Source organism: Populus nigra, chromosome 11, assembly GCF_951802175.1.
Source record: "Populus nigra chromosome 11, ddPopNigr1.1, whole genome shotgun sequence".
Classification (NCBI taxonomy): Eukaryota; Viridiplantae; Streptophyta; class Magnoliopsida; order Malpighiales; family Salicaceae; genus Populus; species Populus nigra.
In genome coordinates this window covers 3,985,780-4,001,868 of record NC_084862.1, presented here as the reverse complement: position 1 = coordinate 4,001,868, position 16,089 = coordinate 3,985,780, and the positions used below count along the sequence as shown (strand labels likewise).

The following is a 16,089-nucleotide window of genomic DNA, read 5'->3' as shown; positions in this document are numbered from 1 at the left end:
TTTTAAAACACAGCAAGAACAAATAGAAGAAGTCAATAGAAATAACAGAAACAAGTTAAAGTGTCAGTTGTAACCGAATAATTAAGGACTACAAACAACAGGGAGGCCCTCCACGTTCCCTCTTGTAGCCGTAACAAGCAAGGTATAGTACCAACCGATGCTAATAAAATGAATAAATGCACACGGAGATTCCTTATTTTCTGGCTAATCTTTCCTCCATTTATTTTTCTTGAGCAAGAACGTTAGTTATAGGTCATTGAGTCTTCGTTGTGATCATTAACATGTGCTGAGTTTCGAGCCTTAAATGCATTGCCTTATCTGGTCTTCGTTTATGTTTTAGACAAAAGGGAGGGGACTTTGGATTTTGATTTCTGATGTTTCTTTCATTAATGTTGTTGCTGTTGTCTTTATAAGTGAAGAGAATCTGAGTTGTGGAGATGGAGAGTGATCAGACTGAACATCATCATACGCGTCATCGCAACCAGCAACATCAAGTCTTGTTGCCAACACAGTCAGGTATACATGTTCTTTGTATAATTATTGGATTCAAGAAGCTATGATTGTTTTTTTTTCAAGATTTACTTCCTATTTTGGATATTTCTTGGATTCTTATGATGCGTAATGAGTCGGGGTTACCTGGGTTTTTCTAATCTTAGTTAAAGGCAGCTTAGTTTATTTTCGGTATTAAATCCAATTCTGATACATTTTTGCAGTTATTTTTCATGTATGAGGAGATTTGTACATTAGCACTTAAGTCCAGAGAGAAAGGGAGGGATGGAGGGAGTGGAAATGGCCACTGAAACAGACCATCTTCATCAAACCTATGGAGACAATCGGTCATGCCTAGAACTATCACCAGATAGAGAAGAATCCCAGGTATAATATTCCAATGTTTTGCCTACCTTTTTTCATTTTACTTTGTTTCTATCTATCTGCAAACAGTTGTTTTTCATGTCCCATTAGGGTTCTTTTAATGTTAAACTTAATTATTAATTAAATAAAAGCCTCTGTTAGGATCAGTTATCTTTACTTTTGCAGCCCCACGTTGTTTTCTGTCGATTTTCCTTGCAAACAAATTGTGCATGTTCTCAAAAAAGATTTAAAGAAAACTAAAGTACTTCAAAAAAAAAAGTTAGAGAAGATTAACTTTCTTCATGGAACACAGCGCAATTTGTGTAATTTTAGTTGATTGTTTAATTGATTTTCAGAATACTATTTGAATCCTGAGGAATTTGAATTATAAGAACAAAACCAATTGTTTTTAGTGACAAGTAGTTTAATCAAGAGGGTAATTAGCACGAAACTTGCTGCATCACGACCCTGGGCATTTACCAATGAAACCATAAATTTAAGCTGATTCAACTAGAGTACTTGCAAACTTCATACCTGAATTGCTGTGATTCTTGAAAATGAAGAGTTGAGTTACTGAATGAGATGTAGAACTGCAGATAATATTGAAAGTTAGAAGTTGTTCTGTTAATTTGACCATCACTGTTCAATGTTTTTTTTTTAATCTATAATTTATCTTTAAAATCCAAAGCAGGATGCGTCAGTCTCCCAAATCATGGATTGCGGTTCAATAACTTTTGGAAGATACACTGCAGACACACTTGCATGGGAAAAATATTCTGTTTTCTCCCACAACAGATGTCAGGAGGAGTTGGAGAAATTCAAGGCACCAGGATTAGTTGCTCAGAAGAAGGCATATTTTGAGGAATACTATAAAAAAATTAGAGCTATGAAAGGTTTGCAAACAGAGCAAGAAACTACTCAAACTGACCCCACTCAAAATGGGCAGGAGATTACTGCACAAGAAGAAAATGGTGTTGGTGTTGGTGTTGAAGCGTCGAAAGAGGAAATTAAACCTAGCAATAGTAGTCCGGAAGAAAATGTTGTTGATGTTCACAGATCAAGAGAGGAAAACAAGCACAGCAATGGCTATAAAATTCAGGTGTTAGATAGTCATGCCACCCATACTATTAACCCATCTACGAGAGGCATTAATGATGGAGCAGAAGAAGAAAATCACTTTGATGGGAACAGTGGCAGGGCTAGCAAAGAAGATGAAAAGGGGTTGTGCTTATCTGCCAGAATAACAAAACATTCTATGGAAGGTGGTTCCTCGTCATGTAGTCCATCAGTCAAAGATAGTTCCAAAACTACCCAGAAAGAGAGCCCAGTCAGCAATGAAGTCAAGCATAATGGAAGCCAACTGAAGAAGCAGGCATCTAGTATGAGGGCAAAGGTAAACAATTAACGCTTCATTTCATGTCAACTCTCCTTTACCACTTCCAGAACTGATAATTCATGCAGGTGTTAATAATCTTCTTCTTAAATCTGCATATCATGCCCATTTATTTCCTTTTTGAGAGATGAGCTTTTGATCTACGCTGGCCGAAGGTATCTCTATCTTGTATGCAAATACCAAAAGAGCTTTTTGTCTACATGCACAGTTGCTAGTTCCTGGTTTATGGAAGATCTGTTGATCATATGCTTTGAATCATTTGGAGATTGGAAGATTAGGAGAACAAACAACGTGATACAAGGAACGATACTGTTGGTTATATTTTCTCATTTCTCTATTTCGCTACCCAATCACGGTGGATTGGGGGCCCTTCAACCCATGAGTGAGGCTGAGAGTGACTACATGCAATTGTGGACAAAATAAAAGTCCCCCTCGCCTGTCTGATTAGCCCCTTGCTTTTATTTTCTTGAATAAGCTTGAGTAAGTATGTTGCGTTCCAAGTAGTTGTGATTGTTGCACTATCAACATAGCCTGCCATGATACTGAAATGGTCTCCGGACACATTGAGCTTATGTTATTGTTCTCTGCAATTTGTGCTAGGGCTTTGTGTTTGCACTGCCAATTACCAATGGCAATGTTCTAACTATCAATTTGTGTTCTCAACCAGGGGACTGTCTCTTCTGCTGCAAACAGAACAAAGTTGGACCGCAGAATTAGCAAAGACATGGTTAAGCGATCTCAGAAGCCAAATCCATCTGTTTGTAGGGAAATTAAGAGCAAGGCAGATGTTAGTCTTGTTTCAGGCAAAAGAATTACCTCTAAGATTGCAACCAACGTAAAATCTGACCGGGTTCGATCACATAGACAACTTAGCGAAGTGCAATCCAGTACAACTGTTCTTCGTGCTTCATTAACAAAGGACAAGATGGTGTCCCTTTCTTCTAATATAAGAGGCAGTCCACTTAAAACAAGTTCAACTCCCAAAAGCATGGCATACAGGCTCCCAGCAACATCATCAGTTCTCACTCGATCTGCTCAGGTAGATCGTCTGGTCTGTGTTCACTTTGGCGTCCCAGTTTTGTCTGCTTGTTAATGATTTTCGCTGATTGTTCATCTGCATTTATATATGCAGAGAAGTTCAAAAGAGATCTCCACCATTAGTCGTTTGAGAAAAATCAGTGTAGATAACAGGTTCGATTTTACATAAGATATCTCTTCCCATCCCCACCCCTCAATCAGGTTTTTAACTTGGATAATTTTTCAGGAGCTGTGATGGATTTGGTCAGAGGTCTTTGGGGTTGAGTGACCACCATAGTCTTCCAAAGAGTAGAGAATCTGAAAACCAGAGACCAAAAGTCATGTAATGCATCATAATTGCACCTCCCTTCCTCAAACTTTATAGCGTTTCCAATTCCGAGCGAATAGCAGATGGCTATTGCCAATTGCTTCTCAGCTTCTGCTAACAAGATATTAGAAACTGAATTCAATTTTTCCAACAAATATCAGGTTAAAAAATCTTTCTGACCGGAATGAATCAAATCAGAACACTGGACTTAAGTGTGGACCCATCAGTTCTGTCGAAGGACGGAGGCAGAAAAAGGTAAACCTAGTTGTGTGCCTAATATAGTCTGAAACTATGCATAGCTTATAGTCTAGTCATTTTGATTCTGAACCCTTGCTTATTGCTAGACTGGCTCATCCTCTAAGCTACCAGCTAGCATCATTTTACGATTATTCTGTTTTCTATCAATTTGAATTGTTATTTTCTTGTTGAATCTGCATGATCCATGTTCGCATGATAATTTCTTCTGACACTTCTGGATTGTCATGTATCTGGTTTTCAAGTTTGTCTGGTATCTGATATTTTTGTCTGTTTCAGCTAATGAACATCATTTTGTTGCGTCCATTTAGTGTAAGTTTTACTTCCACTTGACGCATACATTTTCCGATATCTGCAGGGAATCGATGAAATCGTTGCTGGACTTGAACCGAAACCTGGCTTATCTAAGGGGACTAGTATTCAGAGGGCCTCTAATCTAAAGCCCATGAATAAGGTCAGATTTTATCCCATTTCTCATTTATTTGCCTATAGTTCTCAATTTTTCACCTGGAACTTGGACGTTTGAGATCAGTTTTTCCCCCTTTTTTTGCTACAACGTGTCCGTGTGATCACTTCAATTAATTTCTAATGAGATCTTACCCTTCTTTCATCAATTGTGAACAGAAATATTGATGCATGTTAAATTTTGATAATTTCAGATTGCTACATCCCAGTCTGTCGAACTGACGTGCAATCCAAGGGATTCAAGGTTTGAAACATCTACTTTGCTTTTCTATTTCTTAGTCTATTAAATCCGAAACTTTGGTGATTTCCTGTTCTTAAATTGACTACCTGGAGTCGGAGATTTTTCTAGATTTGATTAAACATTGATAAATGTTAAATTTGTTTCTTCACAATCTCCACAGACACATTGATGCAGGCATGCATGGATTATTATGTCCTGAAAATTGTTTTTGTTCTGTGACTTAGACTAATACAATGCCATCATGCAGACAGAGGATGCCATCACGCAGACAGAGGATGCCAATTTGGCGTTGAGAGTTCAACAGGTGGAGGGAGTTGAGGTCATGTGATGTTCACAGCTTACTGAATCGTAAGTCTTGGGGGAATGTGCTGAACTGCAGATTACAGGATGTTCACAGCTTACTGAATCAACATGGCTAGGCAGAAGGCTATTAGATAGGAAATCTTGATACAGGAAGTTGAATAACTGCATGACGAGTAAACAGCAGATCTGTAAATAAGAAATTTTCCATTCTCAAAGGCTTATATATGTAAGTTGAATTAGTTTCACGATATAAATTGTGCTTCTACACATGAATGAATTCTTTTTATGCAGCTATCATGAAGAACAGATAATAGCTCAAAAGTGTTGGCGATCTCTCAAATAAAATTTAGTAGCTTTGTAAATAACAAAATCTAGTTGAATGACTTGGTGATGATTTTTTTCTCGATTGACTAATCCACTGTGTGAGTTTCCCTCAAATATCCTCTCTCTTGATTTGGATGCCTGCAAGATCCAAGGGAAGTTCAAGCCAGAAGTTAGAGCAGGTTTTGGCTGCCATGCATAGAGATGTTTGACAAATGAAAAGAAGAAATGACACGGAATTCAGAAAGGAATAACAGTTCTCTGGTTAAGTCCAGAACTATGAACTGTAGCAATGAGTTTTCACATGCTGGACATTCTAATTCAGCGTAGCAATAAATCGAATTGAAGAAGAAAGTTGTTAGGATTAAAACCATACTCTTGCCAATTGGTGAAAATTGTCCTGAGAGCAAGCAGAGAAGCTTGTACACATGATCCTGTTGTCAATCCAATCAAAAGGCCCTTCGCCCTTAAGTGTAAAACAAAAGCCAACACAGCTGCTACCGGTGTCCCAACCAAATAATACGCCCCAAGATTCACGTAGGCTCCAAACTTCTGCCACCCGCTTCCTCTAGCAACCCCTGATGCAGAGCAGAAAAGCAACACTCTGATCTTATCTCGAAGCAACATCAAGGAAGAAAAACTATTATCGACTATTGCAGGCAGCTTTCTGTTCTTTTCTTCTATATTTGAAGAAAGCTGTTGCTGACTATTGTAAAGTTTAGATTAGAGTGATAAAAGAAATTTCTTGCTCTAATAAATCGATAAATGAGAAAAAGCTACGACGCTTGCCTGAAAGTACTGATTGTAAGCAGTCCATGATAACTGACAGACAAATGAAAGGAGCCATATCTGCAACATAATTTACAATTTCCTTCTCACTGCTGAATGCATATCCCATAATGTGGCGACAAAAGAAGAGAGTTGTGGTTATAATAATCGCCTCGGTGATTGCAATAACCATTATGGCCCAGACAGCCGTCTTAGCTGCCTGAGGATTCCCGGCTCCTAACTCATTCGAAACCCGGGTGCTACAAAAAGATTGAACATTTTTCTTCAGGAAGAGTGACGAGTATAGGGAAAAAAAACTGAGTTACATGATCTATATGCAATAGAGTTTGAACAATTTTTTTACAACACCTTGCTGTGGCCCCAAACCCGTAAGGAATGAAGTAATGCAGATAGGTGATTGTGAAGCTGCAAGCAATACTTGGAGAAATTAAAAATGTACCATTTAAAACCTTTTGCATAACTGAATAATTTTTTGGTAGGAACCATACCATATAGAAAGCACAGAGGTCTCCTCTTTAGGATTTGGTAACAGCCCAGATAGTAAAATAAGTACCTCATAAGACCACCATTCAAGACTGAAGAAATTGGCATACCAAAGATGATATTAGGGACTCGATTGGCATGGAAATAACAACAGGATGAGGAAAAAACCATGTCTTTTGTTGGAAGATTTGGGAGAGAAATTACCAAGTCATTACTGCAGAAGGAACAGCAAAGCGAAAGAACTCCCTTATGCCAAAGAAGACATCCTTTGAGAACACAGAACGAGTTTTTTCGCATTCGGAAGAATACTTCATGTATAACCCAAGCAAGATAACATTCAACCAATATGATAAGCTGATGGCTAATGCTGCTCCTATGATTCCCATTTCTGCTTTAAACACTAGAGCCCAACAAAGAGGTATGTGGAAACACAGAGAGGCAAATGAACTAAACAGCATTGGAAGGATCAAACTCTGAGTTTGGAAGTAGCGAATCAGCGCTTGAAGTATAGCATATGAAAACAAGTTAGGAATGAGGCAAATAGAGCATTTGCGAGCGACATGGGAGATTGAAGGGTCTTGGCCTATAAGGATAAGAAGCTTGTCTGTGAACATCCATAGAAAGGATATAGGGAGACAGACCAAAATCAAGGAAATGATGGCACAGAAAGTGTAAGTCCCAAGCTTTTGATATTGCTCTGCTCCGTAAGCTTGCCCGCATAGAGTTTCCAAGGCACTAGCTAATCCGAACTGTTTGACAGTCATAGCACCATGTTAAGTGTAGCTTGAAAAGTTTATCCTTAATTTACTTAGAACTCACTGAAACCTATATTATCATTTGAACTGAATTACATCACATTTTGTTCAGTTTTGACTTCTCAACTGATTCAAAACATATAAACTACAAGAAAACCTTGTCAAATCCTGTTGTTTTCAGTTTGTTTGAATATCTGTATAGTTGTCATTGAGCCAATGAGGAAAGCCTTGAGGCAGAATTATGCCTGGTGCGGGCATAAAAGTAGAACTCATTACACCTTCCAAAGCTCATCTCATTTTCTTCCACGTATAACCATAACAATGTATCAAAAAATCCGATATTTACATATAATAATATATAATGAAGATTATATATATTAATAAAAACATATAAAATCTCAACTTTATTTTTAACAATAAAAAAATAGAATAATATTACAGTTGCTACATTGAAACATGTAAGCTTGAACTTGGTCCATTTAAGTTCAGACCAAAGCTCAAATAGGAAATCAGTTGGGTTAAAATCAACCCTTCTGCACGGAAAAAGTTCTTTACTGATTGAAAAAATTTGCAAAAGATTTGAGACTAGTACTTAGGTGCAGTTTCCAATTAAGAGAGGAAAAGAAGTAGTTACAAGCAGACTGAAGCCGGTAACACTGGTGAAAGAGGAGGCACTAGCGATCCCAGATAGTGAGAGCTCATCAAGATGTCCAACCATCATCACTGAAACAACCTGCATCAGGTACTGCAAAACTGTGACTGCGACCATTGGCGCTGCTACATAGCTCACCTTCTTCAGCTCTTTCAAAGAGAGCTTCCATTTACAACTCATTGTTCTCGGCTCTTTACACAAATGCCTCTTGCGTTCTCTTCCACTACTGCCTCTTAAAAATGCAAAAGTTGGAATGAAGGTTGGTAGAAGTTTTTTATGCGTATTGTTTATCTGTAAATAGATGTGGTTGTCATTGTTGTAATTAATGAGTGCTTCTTCCACTCACCTAACTGCCTCTTCGAATTTTCACTTTTTTTGCATAAAAAAATGAGGATTCCTACATGTTCAATGGTTCAGCTGTGACTTGAAACAACAGCGATTGCTTTTACTATTTTACAACTAAATTACTACGAAAATCAAAGAGGAGATGAAAGTTAGATTAGAGTTGTAACTATTATGAAATAAAATAGAAATTTGATTTCTTACACATGTCCTGTCCGAAAAATGATACTTGGGTACACAAAGGTTTCCTGGAAAAATAAGAAGAGATGGGAAATCACATCTGCCTTCGATATCCTAAATATGGAAATCTGACCGCGACCAACTTTTCCTCGTCGTAAAAGAAATATTGCTACAGAATGACCACAATGCTGAGATGGCTTCCGCATTGAGTAAGCCATTCATTTTATGTGCTCCACAATAGAATAGCAAAATCCGTAGTGGGAGAGATCTCTATGTTTGTTAAGGCATAGAAAAGACAAGTGTTTTCAACTAGTCCCTATCAGCCAGGACGTGAGATGGTGAAAGGTTGGCCACAACATGCATCAAACACACCTCATTTGTCACTTTCTTGAAGCATACATATCCACTAGTGCTCATCCATCTTGTCCATGACATGCATTCTGCGTCTAGAGAAAACCAACTGAGGGCAAGCCTCGAGCAAGGATGTGATGTTGGAAGAAGCTTCGATCTTTTATCCCAACAAACTGCACTTTACCACTGCACTCCTCTATGCAATCATGTGAGGTTCATGTTTCTCCAGGCTTGAATTCTTCTTTGCCTCTAAGCCACATCAAAATCATTACACATTCTCAGTGCTCCTCTCTGGAACATGAATATTCCCTTAGATTGCAAATGAATTGGTCGGCACATTTGAGAAACTTACGAGTGGTGATTGACAAGAATTATAGGTGCAGATCTTTCATCCTCCTAGATCTCCAGTTGTTTCAGCTCTTCCTCGGCCAAAGTTTCAAATACAAGGAAACAAATAAATAATCCTGCAAGCAAGAAAATAGCCATGTTCTAAAAGTTAATATAGACATGGAGCTAAAGAGCAAATTAAAATTGCTGGAACTTTAAGTATAGAACAAGCTAGCAATAATTAGAGTCACAGAAGCAGTGATCACCTCAATGTCATCAGATAAAGAAAAACACAATCATATTGACTCCCACATTCACAGCATTTACTTGTTTTCTATTTTCCTTTTCTGACTTCGGTACTTCCAGTCTAACAGAACGCTAGCCAGCAGTACTGAGGCTAGTAAAGACTCTTGGCAGGCCATTGCTGAAACTAAAACAACTCAAAAGGTATGACTGACCTCAGCCAGTATGAGGTAACACTTCATCTTAACAGGTGATGACTGACCTCAGCCAATAGGCGATACATACCACTAATACAACTCAAAAGATATGATTGACCTCAGCCAATATGCGTTAACAATTCATCTTAGCAGGTGATGGGTTGGGTTTGGAGCAGCAATACATTAAATCACTAACAAAGAAAGTCCTGTTGCATATTTCTACAGTTCTACTAGGAGCAGCACGAGAGCAGTCTTAGCATGACAAAAAAAAACATCTGAATGACAATAATCAGCCATATTTAGTTCACCCTACAAGATATTCGTTTAACTTAATAACATAGGAACAAAGGATTGACTCAGAACAACAACAATCATTGATTTGAAACAGTGGTGTGTCAGAAAATAAACCTTAAAAGTGATTATGAACCTCAGTATTGCTTATAACCTGAGTGATTATCCTAATTTAGTAAAGTCCCTCAATCTCAAAAGTATGGTCGGCTAAAAGATAAAATTTGATGGAGGATAAAAGCAGTTTCCATGATACTTCAGAAGCAGTGAATCAGTTGGGAAGAGGGTTGGGTCTAGCCAAAATTCCATCAGCATACAATGAAAAAGAACTATAAGTGAAATGAGAACCAGCGTGCATGTAAAAAATATTACTCGGCCATAAGAATTAATGACTGGCCAAAATGACTGAAACAAACAACAGGAATGACTATTAAAAATTTGTGATGCTTTGAAAGAAATGCAGACAAAATATGAGGGTGGGGAAAAAAGGCAATGATCCAGTGGCAGTTATTTAAGAGCCTAAAACCTTAAATAACCTAATCACTTATTCAATGAGTCACTGAAATGTTTGATCAACAAACAAGTATATTTTGAAGGAAAAAATTGAAAGAAGTTTCCCATCAGAATTCATGGCTAAGGGCCAAACTGGTTTTTGTTATATGATTTGTTTTCTCACGTTTCCTACTACTTTTGGTCACTAGAGCTGGAGGGGAAGAGCAAATGAAGCATCCAAGTGACAAATTTTCTTTTTCCCTGTTTCTCGAAATTATATATAATTGCAAAAGGAATAGGAAAAAACTGGAGAGAAGTTCGAAAGTAAAAACTTCTATAAACTCTTACCGTCAAATCTGAGAGTAAAATCCTTGCTGTTTCAGCTGAAGATGCCCCTACATGCTAATTTAATATGCTATCAACATCAATTTGCTAAAGAAAATGAAGGTTTAAAAGGAAAACAAAAGGATTGGAAAGCCCAAAAAAAAGTCTTGCGGTAACCTTACTAAGCCTTTGAATGAAGCTGATGAAACTGCTCTTGCAAATCTGTGGCTAGCGTTTCCCTGCCGGATTTATTGAGGCAGTTGAAAACCTTCATGTACACTTTAAAATATGGTCTAAGACCTTTCTTGATCATTTCAGAAAGAATATTTTGGGCAATCACCAGATTTCCTCTTTTCTGATGAAGCCTCGCAAGCAAGCTGTAATTCATGCAGCTTGTGCACTTGTACTTCTTATCTGAATCAACCACGTACTTATATGCCTCCTCATATTGCTCTGAGTTGAAAAAACCCTTGATAAAGGCAGCATGTGTTGAAAGCCGAGGTTCAAGACCCCTTGCCACCATCTCATCAAAATAGTGACATGCAATTTCAGTCTTGCCGTTATTGCAACAGTAATATATAAAAATTTCAAAGGTTAATGCATCAGGAGGGCAGTCCTTGTCCTGCATTTCCGTCAATACCTTGCAAGCATCAGCATATTCACCGTTCTTAAGCAAACAGCTAATTAGATAATTGTAAATTCGGGCATTCAGTTCAAAGCCCTCTTTCCTCATCTCATCCTGAATATCTCTCACCCCTTTAAAATCACATCTCCGACACATTTCCCTGATAAAAATATAGTAATAAGAAATCTTCCTCTCAGTTTTCTTCATCACAAACTCAACCATGTCAAAGGATCCCAAAACACTGAACATTTCGATCAATGAGGAAACCCAACCATAACATGACCCTCTAACTTCAAGCAACAAGCCAATCACTCTCTGTGTGGATTCCACCAAGGACTCATTTGTAACATTCATAACATGTAAGAACTCGAATGCCTTTTTGGTTAGACATAACCGGTTCTCGTTAAACTCATTCAGAAGACTCCTCATAGCATCATAATCATCTAAACGCCCACAATTATCAATAACCAAGCTACAAATATCAGAATTACATCTCAATTCAGGCTGCCAATGTCTAATCCAACGAAAGAAACGCAAAGCAGACACCTTTTCACTATTCAAGACATGAAAAACCAGAGTCACAGAAGCAATAGATAGCTTTACACTCAAAGAACCCAACTTGTACTCCAAATCATACTCATCCCTCTTAATCAAATCAATAATATATGCTACTTGTTTTTGCATTGCCTTTGGTCTGACCCTACCAGTTCCCATTTCCTTATAAACATCAAAGGATGATGTCTTGTAACCTCGAAGATAACCATAAATACTTGACTTGAAGAAATAAAGATTCAAACTTTGACTATTATGACCATTACATCCAGTAAAACCCATGAATTTTGAGACAGAAGGTGACCCATTTGAGGAAAACAAGGATAAACTAGGATAGTTACAGAAACATAGAGAAGTTGAAGATCGGTATGATGGTTTTGGAAAGAGTTGTGGCTGGGACTGTTGGGAGAGGAGAGGGAAAATCAAATTATAATAAGGGTTTGAGAGGTACCTGAAATTCTTGTGGGGGAGCTTTGAGATCTCCATGGAACTGCTAGGAGCAGTGCTCCCTCCTTGTGGCTAGAGCTGACAAAACCAGTTAAAATTATGTGTAATAAAGTTATTTCAGAGTTTTTGTAGGGTTACTTACGAAAAAAAATGTTTCTTTTGTGGTATCATGAACATATTATAGTCCAATTATATATGAAATTCAATTCTATGTATAATTTGAATTTAATTAATTATTTATTATAATTTTTACATACATAATAAAATATCAAATTATAAAATTTAATTAAATTATATTATTTAAATATATAAAGAATTGAATTACATTAATTCAAAAATAATTTTAAAAAAATAATAATTTATAAGAAGTGTATGTGATTGTAAGAAGGGAACAAGAAACGCCAAGAGAGAACCCTGAAAGGTAGTTTAATTGATAAGATTTTGGGTTTGTTTTTTAATGGTCACGAGTTCAAGTTTTTTATAGTCATTAAAAATTTATATGGTTATTAATTTTAAAACTTATAAAATTAATTGAGTTACTGGTTCGGATACGTTAATTAAAAAAAAAACCAAGAGGGGCACGAAGAGGTGGAGATAATGAAAGGAGAAGGGATAGTGTTAATAAACAGAGGTGCTGGAGTCATAGAAGATGTAGAAAAGGATACAGAAAAACTGGTTCCTGGGAATGGAGAAGGTAATGAGCCTGAGAAAAACCAACACGATGTGAAGACAATATTGAGCATGCTGGGCTCTAGCTTCGTTTTCGAGTCTTTTCAACAGTTTTTAATGGCCATATAAAACAACCTCAGGATGAAGAAGACAATATTCAATCCGACATGCATATATACACTATACGCCTTGGCAGACCCAGCAGCAACACTCGGTATAAAACTAGATCATTTCACATTTGAGATTCCGGTGATGGGTTATAAGAATGTCAGGCGGCGTTTCCGAGCTTCTAACTTTCTGATGTTTGCCATTTTTCTGATCTCTTTCTTCTTTTCATTTCCCAGATAAGTTATGCGTGATGTATCACAAAATATATATTGCACTTGATAATTTAATGTAAACAAAAAATCTAATATGACTGACTCGGATCCTGGATAAAGCTCGGAGCCGGGAAGACAAAAAAAACATTGATGGGAAATTATAGGCATATGCCAAGGGCTCTTTCTTCTGCTTCAATATGGAACAAAATTGAAATAAGAGAAAAGTGAACAAGATTGCATGAAAATTGGAACCTAATAAGGACTAAATTGAATGACAATGGAATTCAATCGAGAAGTTGTTATAGATTTAAGGGCTAAGTTAACGAAGGGGGAGAGAAAAGGTTAGAGTGTGCAAGACATGCACTAGCGAGTAGAAGACATCGATTGATTTTAGGTGGCACGTGAAGACACATACAACCTCTAGATATGATCTTCTTTGATGTTGTTGGTATCGTCGAGTCAGAACCGTTTCATCAAGATAGCATGTGTCGAAAACGAAGATGTGGTGTAATTGTGATAATCATTTTTTTCTTTATTTCTCTCTCATTCCTTCATTTTTCCACATGAATTTTTTTTTCTTGGATGAAAAAGGATTGGATTTTTTACAAATTCTAGATCTCAAGTCAATTGAAAGTGAAAGAATCTAATTGAAAAAAAAATCAAAAAGATGAAGAAAAAAAAGAAGTAAATCTACGGTAGAAGAAAGAGTAAAACATCTATTCAAATTAGTTTTTCTTTCAATTTCAATATTCCCTTTGTTTAAAAATATCTTGAATTGGATTTTATGTTATCCATTACAAGAATAATAAGATTAAAGAAACCCTAAAAGCTCTTAACTCTCTCTTCTATAACAACAAATCCAATAAACTATTTTTCTCTTTTCTATAAAAACATTTACAACGAAATATAATTGCCATATCTAACCTTGGATTATGATCTCTCGTCAAGGGATTAAAATTATTGATTCAACTAATCAAATTATTAGTTTAGCTAATCAATTTATAGGTTGCATTGTAAACCCTCGGTTATAATTTTTCTGGGTATTTAAAAGATGAGAAATTTAACCAATAGTAAAATGGGTTAAATTAAATTAAAGAAACCTAATCAAGATAAAAATAGTGAAATTAATGAAATGAAAAGTGAATATAGTACTAAATCATTGAAAAGAAAAACATTTGTGAGGACAAAATGAATACGTAAGATCAAGAGAGGTCAATATTCAAATAACAGAAGGTTGGGAGTTTATGTATAAATGATAAAAAGGGGTGGGGATAAATGTGCAATTAACAAGATGTTAGAACTATAAATATCATTCTATTTTCTCTCTTGGAGGGACTGGCAAGAGTAGGAGAGAGTTTAGAGAGAGGCTGGAGAGAAGATATATTGATGGTAAATCAACCGACAGCTATAACTCCACCTTCCACCGTTGGATCAGCAAGATATTCGGGTATGTTATTCTCATCCATGTCGTATACATTGTCACCGTAGGGATTTTCTATATCAGTCCCCGTTTGAGAGATATCGAGGGAGGAAAATATTTGGGAAATACACTTCTGGACAGTCTTCTTTGTTGTCTGTTTTCTCCTTCGGCCACCGTTGGATTAGGCTATAACTTGAATATGTTGTTCTTCCTGATTTTGACTAGATTCTGAATGGTGGAGATCTGAAACAAACATTTGGTATAGAAGTTGTATATCTCGCACAGTAGGTCTGCAAGTTTGAGGTCAGTTCGGTTAAACCCATATTTATGGAAATTTCACCATTTGATGAAGTTAATATTTGGATATGTTATACTCATAATAATGCATTATAACTTGACAGTATAGATTGTTTGGAATATTATTCGTTTGTTATTTATGGTTTATAGGAACTGTGTCAAGGAATGTGTTTAAAAGAATATTGTTCAGAAAGTTTGTAAAATCGACAAGAATGTTTTATTTTGACGTTAAGAGGGAAGATTGAAATAAATAAGATAAATTGGCTCTTATAAAGATATTCTTTTTTTTACAGTCTTAAACGATATGTGATATGACCAGGGGTTGAGATGATAGAGAAAGAGTTAAATTGTGGATGTTGTGTGTAAATGGAAAGGTTGATGAATCTGGACAAATTCGTCTCCTAACATTTGGAGAGAATTCGAGTAGAAGGATGAGAGAATTAAGATCAAGTTTCTCATAGTAATTGTAGTTTTGGATGTTAGCTAACTAGGAAATTGGTCTTGCTCAATATGGAGCTGTAGAACCCCAGCTATGGGTCATCAACCGAGATTGGGTCTTGATAGACCCTGTAGGGTAGTGTTTGTTGATGAGCAATTTTGACTATCTCAAAGGCAGAACTGGGTTCTCCTTCCTTCAAAGAACTTGTAGCCTCGTGTATTAGCTTTCCAACGAGACTAATCTTGCTTGAAATAGAGTTCTATAAGTCTAGATATAGTTAAAAATCTGATGAATGTTCAGACAGTAACAGTTCAATGTCTAGATAGTAACAGTTGGACAGTAATAGTTCAATGTGTAAACAATAACAGTTCAAATGTCTAGACAGTAACAGTTCAAATGTCTAGACAGTAACAGTTCAAAGTGTAGACAGTAACAGTTCAAATGTCTAGACAGTAACGGTTCAAATGTCTAGACAGTAACAGTTCAAAGTGTAGACAGTAACAGTTCAAATGTCTAGACAGTAACAGTTCAAAGTCTAGACAGTAACAGTTCAAATATCTAGACAGTAACAGTTGGAAAAGTCAAACAGTAACGGTTGGAAAAGTCAAACAGTAACAGTTCAAAGTCAAACAGTAACGGTTGGAAAAGTCAAACAGTAACGGTTCAAAGTCAGACAGTAACAGTTGGAAAAGTCAAACAGTAATAGTTCAAAGTCAAACAGT

At 36.6% G+C, this 16,089-nt stretch overlaps 4 protein-coding genes across 19 annotated transcripts; 1 reads left to right on the top strand and 3 right to left on the bottom strand.

The window, feature by feature from the left end:
- Positions 1 to 5,144, top strand: LOC133667931 (protein WVD2-like 7). Of its 4 annotated transcripts, none has more exons than XM_062087642.1 (11): positions 1 to 142; positions 415 to 516; positions 714 to 876; positions 1,541 to 2,245; positions 2,913 to 3,284; positions 3,378 to 3,436; positions 3,510 to 3,605; positions 3,752 to 3,845; positions 4,204 to 4,299; positions 4,505 to 4,554; positions 4,799 to 5,144. In XM_062087642.1, the coding sequence occupies exons 3-11, from the start codon at positions 775 to 777 to the stop codon at positions 4,842 to 4,844; spliced, it is 1,620 nt and encodes a 539-aa protein (XP_061943626.1). In that variant the 5' UTR covers positions 1 to 142; positions 415 to 516; positions 714 to 774; the 3' UTR covers positions 4,845 to 5,144. The 4 variants fall into 4 exon arrangements, with proteins under 4 accessions (XP_061943626.1, XP_061943627.1, XP_061943629.1 ...); XM_062087643.1 differs by having other exon boundaries at positions 9 to 142; positions 420 to 516; XM_062087645.1 differs by lacking the exon at positions 1 to 142 and having other exon boundaries at positions 164 to 516; positions 1,544 to 2,245.
- A 69-nt stretch (positions 5,145 to 5,213) lies between these two features.
- On the bottom strand, positions 5,214 to 5,854 carry LOC133667932 (protein DETOXIFICATION 8-like). The gene is made up of 2 exons (XM_062087646.1): positions 5,552 to 5,854; positions 5,214 to 5,316 (listed from the first exon to the last, which is right to left on the bottom strand). Exons 1-2 carry the CDS (start codon positions 5,800 to 5,802, stop codon positions 5,265 to 5,267), a joined length of 303 nt encoding a protein of 100 aa, XP_061943630.1. The 5' UTR covers positions 5,803 to 5,854; the 3' UTR covers positions 5,214 to 5,264.
- A 15-nt stretch (positions 5,855 to 5,869) lies between these two features.
- Positions 5,870 to 8,034, bottom strand: LOC133668667 (protein DETOXIFICATION 14-like). Its single transcript, XM_062088622.1, has 5 exons — positions 7,837 to 8,034; positions 6,652 to 7,196; positions 6,453 to 6,539; positions 6,313 to 6,369; positions 5,870 to 6,203 (listed from the first exon to the last, which is right to left on the bottom strand). The coding sequence occupies exons 1-5, from the start codon at positions 8,032 to 8,034 to the stop codon at positions 5,894 to 5,896; spliced, it is 1,197 nt and encodes a 398-aa protein (XP_061944606.1). The 3' UTR covers positions 5,870 to 5,893.
- Positions 8,035 to 8,353: 319 nt separating this feature from the next.
- LOC133668573 (putative pentatricopeptide repeat-containing protein At1g53330) lies at positions 8,354 to 12,367 on the bottom strand. Of its 13 annotated transcripts, XR_009833757.1 has the most exons (4): positions 10,781 to 12,367; positions 10,623 to 10,676; positions 9,080 to 9,191; positions 8,354 to 8,976 (listed from the first exon to the last, which is right to left on the bottom strand). XR_009833757.1 is itself a non-coding variant. In XM_062088506.1 (3 exons), the coding sequence occupies exons 1-2, from the start codon at positions 12,259 to 12,261 to the stop codon at positions 10,670 to 10,672; spliced, it is 1,488 nt and encodes a 495-aa protein (XP_061944490.1). In that variant the 5' UTR covers positions 12,262 to 12,367; the 3' UTR covers positions 8,354 to 9,191; positions 10,623 to 10,669. The 13 variants fall into 13 exon arrangements, 8 of the variants coding, with proteins under 8 accessions (XP_061944490.1, XP_061944495.1, XP_061944491.1 ...); XR_009833758.1 differs by having other exon boundaries at positions 8,354 to 9,191; positions 10,776 to 12,367; XR_009833759.1 differs by having other exon boundaries at positions 8,354 to 9,191; positions 10,623 to 10,669; positions 10,776 to 12,367.
- Between the last annotated feature and the right edge of the window lie 3,722 nt (positions 12,368 to 16,089).